The following is an 11,677-nucleotide window of genomic DNA, read 5'->3' on the forward strand; positions in this document are numbered from 1 at the left end:
CATGGGGCTGCCCCTTGTGCAGACCGTTTATTTTATTTTATTAAATTGTATTTACATTCGAAGTTTGTGTGCGGGAGAGAGACAAAAACAGGCCAAGTGTTATCTCAACTCCCTTCCTTAAATTAAACAGCACCAGTTGGTCAGAGCAGCCTGCAGGCAAGCCCCAGATTGCAAAACATCCCCAACGCCTGGCAGATGAAAGATGGGATGGAGCTCAGCTGGTTACCATATGTTTTCAATAAAATAAGACAAATAGGGCAGGGAGATAGGGATTGCAGTAAACCTGTTATAAAGTAGTATAAAATAGTCCAATGTAAACGACATAAGGGCCCCTCCTGGAAGGGCCATTTAATGCCAGCTCTGTACTGAAGCTGCCCAGACAGGTGTGAGTAGGAACCTAATGCAGTCCCCCCCTAGATTTTTATCACGTTTGTGGTAATATTGTGCTTGTTATGCTAACTATGAGTAAACAGAACCGACCAGTCATTGTGGCAATAGGAGAGAGTTATCAGAAAGTGCCAGTGTGAAGGTGATTTAACAATAAAGTTGCCTTGTTTCCCAGCAGGTGATGGCTGCCCCCAGCCCCATGATTAATGTTTCCCAAAGCACTCCACTTTACAATCTCTTGTAATTATTTATTAAACGAAATCTATTTATTATTATTTTAGCAAACAGTGGTACCAGGTGGGGCTTTCTTTTCCTCTTCAGCTTTTGTTTGAAGGACGTTTGAAGTGGGCAGTCTAAGGGTTGGAAACTCGCTCACCAGATTTTTGTCAACCATTTGCACAAGCACAAAAATCTGCCAGGGCCTTGCTATTCATTTTTCCCTTGTTGCAAATCTAAAAGGGCACACAAAATTCGAGAGGGAAGAAAAGTGTCCCCCCTTCCAGTCCCCCTGAAAAATGAACGAACAAGGCTTTCAAACCCCAAGCAGCCTCCCTTTTTAAAGCAATCACAGGCACTCACCAGATGCACATGCCGTTGGGAGCCTCATGTTAACCCTGCCTCTCTCCTGCGCTTCTGGAGACTGCAGTGCGCAAAGGGGCACCATGTGCCAAGCTGGGGAGGGGGGAGCCCAAAGATCCCTGCTGAAGTGGGCAAGCAGCGAAGGGCCAGAGGACACGTTTCCAGCCCTAGAGAAGGAGCTGTTTCAGCACCACCGCTTTACACACAGATATCCGTTACAGCTCCCAGCCCGAATCCCCACGGCCAAACTTCAGTGATGTCAGGAGTGGTTTTGGTGAAGGAAAGTGAACCTTTAAAGGCTTCCAAACTACATTGTGTGTGCTTTAGAAGCACTCTTGTCTCTTCCCCCCTCTGGTCGATGAGTGGCTTCTGGACGTTTAGAAATGTCATATCCTTTAAAATCGAAACCCTGGGAAATTAAACCTGCCCCCGCGGAAACAAATCATGCTGCTCAGAATAGCTATTGCGCAAAAACCCCTGGCACGTTTTGCGCACTGAAGTGACTGCTCCTGATCCTTTGCTCTGAGCGAGTTCTTCAGGGGGGAAAAGAGTTTAAGTCTCAAAATTGGTGACGACAGCTTTCCCCGGGGATTCTGTCTGCAGCAGGGCTCCAAACCATTCCCTGCGGGTGCTGGGAAAAGCTCCACTTCGTCCTTGGGAAAGAAAGCATCTGGCTGTGCTCACGGGGCGCCTCCCCACTTCTCCCGGACGGCTCGCAGGGAACAAGCTTCTCAGCAGAGCTCCTTTTCCCTGGGCTCCCCCCAAAGCTAAACAAGTTATCTTTTTTGGCCAAAGGACATAATAGCTCTTTGTTTAGTACAGCTGAGTCTTGAGAGCAAAACTTTATACTCATCTTAAAGGGGAATGTTTTTTTCGCACGCACAGGCTGGAACACCAGCCTCCTGCAATGTAAAGAAAACCAAATTGTCCTACGACTGGACTAATAGCTGAATGCCATTGGTTTCCATCCTCACTGAGTGGATCTGGTCTGTTTTCTATTATTTTGGTCTTCTGCCTAATTTTTAGAAGCCTGCATAAGGTTCTAGTCCAGAGCTTTTGTTGTGCGCTCAGCTATTTATAAGGTTAAGCCCTCACCATCTAGTGGTGTTCCTCCACCTACTGAACTAGTGGTTCATTCAAACTAAATACAGGTATTGACTTACTTTTTCCTTATTCACATCATATATCTACATATTTTTCCAAGTTAATTGGGTCCTGTTGGAAACCAGGATCACAGCCTGGCATGAAAACCATTCTGCTCTTATAAGGGAGGGGAGTGAAAGCCTGGCCAGAGAGGCCTTCCCTCTCAGATGCTCCTTGAATGAGAGGGGCAGCAGGCCTGCCTAGTAAGACTGCCCTCCTTCCCCAAGTATCTGCTTGTAAAGTAATGGGGGGGGGGGGGTGCTGAAGGGCAGAACCGAATCTGAAGGATGGTTCCTTGATTATTGCTGGGCAAGCTGCTCAGAAACCACAGTTTGGGGTCTGTATAAGCACTTAGATATAGATACAAAACCTTTCTTTGGGGGTGTGGAATGGCCTAGGAGAGGCCTCCCCATCTTGCTTTTCTTTATGGGGAGTAGGTGAGCACATTCTGGGAGACTCCACCTGCTTTGCATTCTGCTGCATAAAGGAGGTGAAAGTGAAGGAGTTCACAGGTGGCTGCTGTCCTTTCCTCTCATTCAGTGGAGAGAGGGGAAAGGGGGCCAAAGGGAGCATGTGATTTAGGAGGTCAATTTACATAGTGGGACAAGTGTCTCACGGGCAAGGGGATGTGAATTTGAGGCAGTTATGATGTACTATCTATTTACCTTGGCCAAAGCTAAGCATATTACCCCAGCTCAATACACCTGCCCCATGTAGGCTTCTTAGGGTCCTTGTGCTGAATTCACCAAAGAGAAAAGGGGTATATAAAAGACTGTACTGGATGGAAGTAATGAAAGGGTCATCCAAGGCATCTGAGCCTACACACATAGAATCAAGTTGAAGCAAACATGGAAAAACATGAAGAATTTTCTGGGTGCCTCTACATTGGCTCTCTTGCTGGACCACTCTATGTTACTACTTATTTACTTTTGTCTTAAGCCTTATTCCGTCCAGCTGGTAGGTTAATATACATTTGATAGGAAGGTTGAGTATATCAGGAAGTGGGGACCCCACATGAGGAAGTGCCCCTTCACAGAAGGGGAACAGATGTGGAGTTAGATGTCTCTGAAGGAGAAGTCTGCATAGGCATGGCAGACTTCTCACAGGCAGTCTGCATGAGAGGTATGTCTCTTTCAGGGGCAGTAGATGTATATCCTGGGCATCATGTCACTAGTGTGAATTTCTTGGGAAACAAACCATGGGGAACATACCAGGGGGAGCATACAGGGCGTGATCCTGCAAGCGGAGTCATTTAGAGCTTTGCCATTAATTTCAGTAGGCACAGGATCAAGCCCCAAAAGAGAACAAAGCACAGCATTATCCTCTTTTTTTTTAAAGACAAGGAGAGGAAAAATAACTGGCAGTAACCTCCCACAAACATCCTCTAGGGCATCCCTTTTTGGAGCATGGGTGTCTTTTAGTTGTGTTAACTGTGGCATAGCTCTTGGGCACCTTTCTAGCAGTTACTCTGAGGCACGGCCATATGAGTCCTTTAGCTTTCGAGAAATGAAACTGCCCAATTAAAATGCCTGGATGAATGAGATTTTATAGTTTTTAACCTCTCCATTTGATAGAGTTTGCCAGTTGGTACCACTTACCATGTCATTTCGATACCATGTCATTTCACCCCAGAGATGGCTGCCTTTCAATGGTGGAAGTTAGCCCTAGTCCTAATCTGCATATCATCCTGCTGAGTTTGCATGATATAGTTTAGCTTGTCTAATACCCAAATATAAATGTAAGATATAAGTATTATTGCCAGTAACTATGATTCCACAGAGATATTGAATCCCTACAGTTTAATGTCAGTTGATCTATAGAAATATTTCCCAAAGCTCCCTGGACAGTACAAGTGTAGCAACCACAGGAATTCTTACTGCTTCAGGCTATGCTTTTTCTTTAAAGTCTCTCATTGCCTTTTTTCACAGTGTTAGGACTCCTTGTTTTATTTTGCTAATATGGCACCTACATTTTATAATACCTATATACACATACATAGAGGCACTTAATTTAAATTTAAATAATTTAAATACCTCTGTTCAGTGTTGAACCATGATGTGGAGGTGGATGTTAGGAGCTGCTAGTGGTGCACTTGGTGCAAGTGGAGGGAATTGATGGGAATTCTCTGTGATAAGAATAGGCGAACTAAACTAAAGAGCAAAGTGTATAAAATCGGGATTAGGCCAGCCATGAGGTATGGGTCAGAATGCTGGCCAATGAGGAAGAGACAACAACAACTACTTCACACTGCCCAAATGAGAGTGCTTAGTGGATGCTGGGCAAGATGAGAGCTGATAGGCTATGCAATGAAATAGTATGAGCCTGATGCAGGTTGCCCCCATCACAGAAAAGCTGAGGAGTATCTACTGAGATGGCTGTGTCATAGGAGATGCCTAGCTGTGATATATTTGGCCAGAGAGTACAAGAGCTTGTAGTCAGGGGCCAAAGACCATGAGACAGACCTACAAAAAGGTGGTTCAAGACACTCAAATATGACATGAAGAAGCTTGGTGTCAAGAATGCTTGGTGATGAAGAACAAGAACCACCAACCTGCATTGACAGGGCAAGGCAAAGGCAAAGAAGACATATATAGAACATTGTACTTTTTCTCAACATATTTTTTCTTCCTGGAAACTCGTTTTCTTGTATGAATCTAAATTTTAAAAAGTGGGTTTCAAGTATCCATCTGTGGAAACCTCCAATGTCTCTACCTGCTCCTAAAACAAATTGTGAAGTTCCTTATTATTTTGGGGGCTTGTCAGTATAAGGTAACCGTTGCTTAAGTGTCTCTGAGATCATGTTTCACCATCTTTAAAATTAGGTGGGCTTACAGGAAAAAGAAAAGTTGGCACTGAGATCATTTAATTGTACCATTTAAAGTACGTTCCGAAGTGATTTACTAAAGAAAAGAAGTGACGTTATTTGTTGTTCGTCCCACCATGTATTTCCCCGCAACCTCGTAGTTACTGGGCTACACCAGATCAGATATTCAGATGCCCAATTTTCGGTAGGCGTTGAGCACAAGAGCTATTTTGCCCTTGCCAAACCTGAAAACAAGGGGTCAAGCGTGTTTAAGAATTTTGCCCCATTCTTGTGTAGCTTTGAAAGATTGTTGCGAGTGGTTTATTGTTGGTGACGCCTAGAGGGAATCGGAAATCTGAACCAGGGTGCATGGGAACTGCTAAGGATTTTGCTTGACTTCAGGGCTAAGGGGGCCCCTCTCTCCCCACCTCCAGAATGGAAGAAATGAATAAACTGTGACCTTGTGAGAAGTTGGCTTAGCTAGTTGGGTTATTTACTTTGGATCATCTCTCCTGGCTGGAGCAGGTGCGGGCAGCACCGCGTATGGGGCACGCCAGTTAATCAGTTATAGTGAAATAGCAAGTGGCTGAAAGACGAGGAGAAGCAGTTGAGTTCAGGGGCTAAATGAGCACCGATCCTGTGTAGAGTGAGCCCCAGCCGTGTCCTGCCACAGCCGGGTGGTGCAGAACAAAATAGTTGCAAAGGAAAGTTTTTCAGCTGAAGGGCGTGTTCTCTGGTGACCCGAGAGCGGCTGAAACGATCCTTTCAGGACTATCGCCGCGGGAGAATGGGGCTGTAGCCTCCCCTCGTCTTCCTGCTCCTCCTCCCCACGCGGGCCTTTGTTGGGATTCCAGCTGTGCGAGGGGTAGTGAGGGGCTCGCGTGGCTCGGCCCCAAGCCGCCTCTCTGATTGGCCGGTGGCGGGCAGGAATGAGCCAGGCACACTCCGAACCGGGCTGATAAGATAAAGCGTGCCAAGGGGGCACACGCTGTATTGATCAGGAAATCCCCATTGTCTCAGGCCGGTATATATAGGAGCTCAAAGGCGGTCGTGTGCCTGACGCAAAGCCTTCACTCTGCTGCACTTGAGAGGAGGCTGCTCCGCATCCCCAAGGGGTCAGAAGACAGGGAACCAATTTGGCTGGGTTCTTGCACCAGTGCAACTCCCACAGCGCCAGCTTCACCCCCAGGGGATCCAGGTAAGCGCCCTCTTCACTCTTTCTGCCAATAGCAGAGGGGAATTATTGCCCACTCGGATCTAAATCTGTATTTTACGAGTACCTGGGCTCTCTCCCCCCACGCCCATAGCTTGCGCAGATCCAGGAGTCCCAGGGGACAGCTGCCTTGTTGCCCTGAATTAGACACAGGATCAGTCCCTAGAGTGTCTGTGTGAACAGGTTTTGTTGTGTAGCGTGCTTGGGGCTGAATGGAAACTGACGATTCCCTCTGCGTTGGGTTTCCCTGCAGGATGTCTCCCAAGACCGATTGCTCTCCTGGTGCCCAGGTGAACAGCGAGGGGGAGCAGTACTATGGTGTGTCTGACGATGAAGGCTCCGCTTCCTCCCTTGGCACTGGCAGCCTGCCTTCCTCTCCCAACCCTTCCCTGACTCGGCTGCAGGCAGGAGGCTGCCCTGCAGACGAGGGGCCCGGGAGAGCCCCCTCTCCGGAGTGCCCGCAGAAGAGACAGAAGGCCAGAAGGGGACGCACAAAAGCCAAAAGCGAAGTGGTGCTGACGAAGCAGAAGAGGAACCGCAGGATGAAAGCCAACGACAGGGAGAGGAACCGCATGCACAACCTCAACTCCGCCCTGGATGCTCTTCGCAGCGTCCTCCCCACCTTCCCCGACGACGCCAAGCTCACCAAGATTGAGACGCTGAGGTTTGCCCATAACTACATCTGGGCGCTGACCGAAACCCTGCGGATGGCCGACCACAGCCTCCTGAGCGTGGGGCAGCAGGAGCTGGCCAGGGAGCCTTTCCGGCAGCCCCCTAGCACCGCTTGCCTGCTGGAGCTGACCAGTCCCGGCAGCATCTCGCCTTGTGAATGGGACTCGCTGTACTCTCCAGTCTCCCAGGCTGGCAGCCTGAGCCCCACTGACTCTCTGGAGGAAGGGCGCTCTTACCAGGCTGCGGACACCCCGGCCTGCCCCAGGCACAGCCCTCATGCCTTCCCAGAGTTTGTCTGAGGCCAGAACTGTGTTTTGGGGATTCCCTCCCACCCCTTCTCTTTCTTTCCCTTGACTTGTTTGCAGCTGCAAACACAAAAACGATGCACGGATGGTCAAACCATGCACCTCTTTGGACACGCACTGCCTCCCGGCCCCAGGAGAGGAGAAATGATCTTGGAAGTGACTCTGATATCAGCTTTTCCCACTTTGCCTTAAAATATAATGGGGATCAACTCAATGGATATGCACTTTCCAGGGCTCCTGCTAGAGCCGGAGCACGTAGGGTGCGTTAGGAACTCTGAATGTTCAGAGAGGGATACTTTCTTCTTTTTAAAAAAGAACTGGAGAACTTGTGGCACCTTAGAGACTAACACATTTATTTGAGCATAAGCTTTCGTGAGCTAGCTGTAGCTCACGAAAGCTTATGCTCAAATAAATGTGTTAGTCTCTAAGGTGCCACAAGTCCTCCTTTTCTTTTTGCGAATTCAGACTAACACGGCTGCTACTCTGAAACCTTTTTTCTTTTTGTAATTGGGGAACCTCTCGCTCACGTATGGGCGGTTTGGGTGTATGTGATCAATATTTCGCCGGTTGGTAAGTTTCAGACAAAGTTCTTTTTGATGTAAGATGGTAGCACGTCTTTAAAAATCAAATTTTTGTACTTGGAAATGGTAAATTATATTAATTTTTTCACTGTTGGTATTTATTGATTATATTTCATAACGAATATATATTTTGTACATAAGATTATTTTTGGCACCGGTTTAAATGATTGTACTACACAGGTTTGGTGGTGTTAATTAAAAAACAAAAAAGGAAAATAAAGCCTGTCTCTTTTAGCGCTGTTATAGTATAGTGTTTTTTCAGAAGAATTTTTAGCACACACATTTGAGGGCTACCAACCAATGAGTCACCAAGGAGTTGAGCATGCTACTGTCCGTAGAATATTGCTTCCGGGCTCCACTTTAAACGCAGAAAAAAAGAGAAACATAGGGATTTACATAATGCCTTTGATCCCTGCCTCCAACTCCTAGTAGTCTCAAAATTTGCGGCCGATATTCTGTCCTGAAGTCCCCCCATCCTACCGCCATATCTCAGCGGATCTCCTCGCCCACTAAAAACACATGCAATCAAAGCTTCACACTGAACTCAGACTAAACGTAACAATCCTAGTTGCTTGGCTGTTGTGGGCACTATTGTATTTACACTTATGAAAACATTCTGGGAGAGTTATGCAGCTGGTATGCACGTTCCTCTCTGCAGTGTAAATCACTCACAGGGCGGCGAGCAGTTTTGAAAGTACCAAGTGCAACTGCTAAAAAACCGAGATCATCTTGATAATACAATAACCCCATAAGACTCCTGCACTTACTAAAGCCACCACCAGACGCCATTTATATATATATATATACACACACACACACACACACAAAACTCAGTCTAATCTCTTTCTTCTTATCATCTTTCACAAGTAATCCATTTCACTTCCGCTGAAGTTTTCTACTTGAATTCAGAGAGAAGATATATGGCATTAATCAAAACCCGGATGGGGGGAACAGCAAACGAGCCAGAAGAGTACCCAGAAGTCACCTACTACAGGACAGGCCCAACAAAGAAAACAACAGAACGCCACTAGCCATCACCTTCAGCCCCCAACTAAAACCCCTCCAACGCATCATCAAGGATCTACAACCCATCCTGAAGGACGAGCCATCGCTCTCTCAGATCTTGGGAGACAGACCAGTCCTTGCTTACAGACAGCCCCCCAATCTGAAGCAAATACTCACCAGCAACCACACACCACACAACAGAACCACTAACCCAGGAACCTATCCTTGCAACAAAGCCCGTTGCCAACTCTGTCCACATATCTATTCAGGGGATACCATCATAGGGCCTAAACACATCAGCCACGCTATCAGAGGCTCGTTCACCTGCGCATCTACCAATGTGATATATGCCATCATGTGCCAGCAATGCCCCTCTGCCATGTACATTGGCCAAACTGGACAGTCTCTACGTAAAAGAATGAATGGACACAAATCAGACGTCAAGAATTATAACATTCAAAAACCAGTTGGAGAACACTTCAATCTCTCTGGTCACTCGATCACAGACCTAAGAGTGGCTATACTTCAACAAAAAAGCTTCAAAAACAGACTCCAACGAGAGACTGCTGAATTGGAATTAATTTGCAAACTGGATACAATTAACTTAGGCTTGAATAGAGACTGGGAATGGATGAGTCATTACACAAAGTAAAACTATTTCCCCATGGTATTTCTCCCTCCCACCCCACCCCCCACTGTTCCTCTGATATTTTTTACTTGGAACTGCTTTAGAAGATCTTTTGCTAATCGGTGCAGCTTTGCTTTGTATGGTGTTCTTGTTAACTGCTGGAATTAGCCTACCTGCTTGTCACCATGAAAGGTTTTCCTCCTTCCCCCCCCCCCCCCCGTTGGTGATGGCTTATCTTAAGTGATCACTCTCCTTACAGTGTGTATGATAAACCCATTGTTTCATGTTCTCTGTGTGTGTGTATATAAATCTCTCCTCTGTTTTTTCCACCAAATGCATCCGATGAAGTGAGCTGTAGCTCACGAAAGCTTATGCTCTAATAAATTTGTTAGTCTCTAAGGTGCCACAAGTACTCCTTTTCTTTTTGCGAATACAGACTAACACGGCTGCTACTCTGAAAAGACGAATGAATGAAGGTGTTGTTTAATGCCTGGGGATTTAATCTAATAACACCAGATTAATGAGTTATTGGTGGTTTATTGCAATATTCAGTTGTTTACAGGACGAGAAAAGTGTGCACCTGGAAACGTCAGGCTGAAAATGTTATAGTCCCGCTGAATGAGAAATTCACAGCAGGAAGGAGGGTTAGGACAGTAATATATTTGGTTACTTTTTGTAAAAGTCGGGTTTTCTGGTGTAGCTGCTTCAACACTTGAGGAGTATTTTCATGAATGAAGGAGGAGATTTTTTTTTTTAAGCAAAATTGCCTCTTTCCCTATAAAATCACTATTTCCTAGTCTTTGGTTAGATATGAAATGATTTCAATATGTTTTTGATGTTGTTGAACTTCCCCCACTTTTCAGGCACAAAGATTCTAAACTAGTCTCCATCTGAACACAACTCATGCATTTGTAAAAAAGAATATTTCATATTTCATCCTCCCAAAGAGATCGAGGTTTCTTATACACTATGGGCCAAAGCTTCTTGCCTTACTAGAAGTCCCATTAACTTCAACGGGGATATTTTCATGAATAAGAGTAGCAGGATTTGTTCTAGGAATCGCTTCATCCTTAACTAAGATGCCCGTGGCTCTGGGGTGGAAGGTATTCAACAGGTCACAGTTTCCTCACAATGCACATCTTGGGACAGAGGATCCATAAATTAAGGAATAAGAAGTACAGAATTGTATAAACAGTTTTGTGACCTTGTGGGCAGCCGGAATGTGAATTGTATAACCTTTCCCTACATAAAACCAAGAACACAATTCAGCTTCTCTTCCTTCTGCAGCACAGTTAGGCTTCTCGCTGGCTTTTATCCTGCTTGATGTGGAGTGATTGGAAGTCATGGCCCAACTCCTGCTTCCTTTACTTTCTCTACCATTGACTTCAGTGGGAGTTTTGCATAAGGGGAGCAGAATTTGGCCTCATTATTGCAGTTTCAAATGCAGCTGCATCTCATCAGCATTTATACTCAGTATTTAAGCATCTTTAAAATCCCTGAGGCGATTGCTTTACAGAATTACATGGTCTCTTTTCCCGGTGCCATTATCATGGGTTTAGCTGAACAGTTAAACACGATATAAAACATCTTTTCATTGCTGCTATCCCATGCTACAAATGTAAGTAACTTTCAGGAGCTGTGTGCAGATGAAGGTAGCAGAGGATAGTTAATGCTTATAGTGAGAGTGCACTATAGGTATTTAAAGAGTGCTTTACAAACCATGTACCCAGCTCTGTCCTTGCCCCAAGGAATTCCCATCACTCAGCCGAATGCAGTGACACAGCACTGAATAACGCTGAAGGTGGGGAAGCAGCTCTAAGGATCAGTGTGGGCAGGTTTAAAGTTTGTCTCTTACATTAACTCGGTGTAGAATAATAAAATCTGAAATCAGACGGAGCCCTGGGGGATTTTGCAGGACCCAGACTCCGGCTAGCTGCCACGTCTTCCATTCCTTGCAATTGGAAGCACCCTAGCTTTGTCAAGCGACTTTACAAAATCGAGTTGCTAATTACAGTGTAGAGTTTCTCCAGTCCCCTTGGGTTTTGTTTGGGCCTTAGACTGGTTATCAAATGCTGTCTGAAAGCATGAATCTTGTATTTTTTCCCCCTTCCAGGGGCTCAATTTGTAGTTGGTAGATTTATGGCCGCTCTTTATTTCCCCTTCTCCGCAGATTCTCGGAAGGCATTCTCCCCCTGCCCCATTGCAATGTGGCCGAGAAACAAAGAGGTGCCGCTGGGCCAAAAGGCTATTGTGATGCTAATTGTTGTCAGCTGAGCCGATTTGCAAGCAGCAAAGAGACGCTATTGAGGCAATTTGTAGAACAAAAGAAATTTGGGTATTGGGAACAAAAACGCACGCACA

The 11,677-nt window shown here is 45.8% G+C and overlaps 1 protein-coding gene across 1 annotated transcript; it reads left to right on the top strand.

The window, feature by feature from the left end:
* Positions 1-4,638: 4,638 nt before the first annotated feature.
* NEUROG3 (neurogenin 3) lies at positions 4,639-7,096 on the top strand. The gene is given in 4 exon segments (XM_038411041.2): positions 4,639-4,755; positions 5,933-6,035; positions 6,038-6,110; positions 6,379-7,096. Coding segments are annotated over 4 exon segments (1,011 nt in total).
* Positions 7,097-11,677: the final 4,581 nt, after the last annotated feature.

Source organism: Dermochelys coriacea, chromosome 7, assembly GCF_009764565.3.
Source record: "Dermochelys coriacea isolate rDerCor1 chromosome 7, rDerCor1.pri.v4, whole genome shotgun sequence".
NCBI classification, from domain to species: domain Eukaryota; kingdom Metazoa; phylum Chordata; order Testudines; family Dermochelyidae; genus Dermochelys; species Dermochelys coriacea.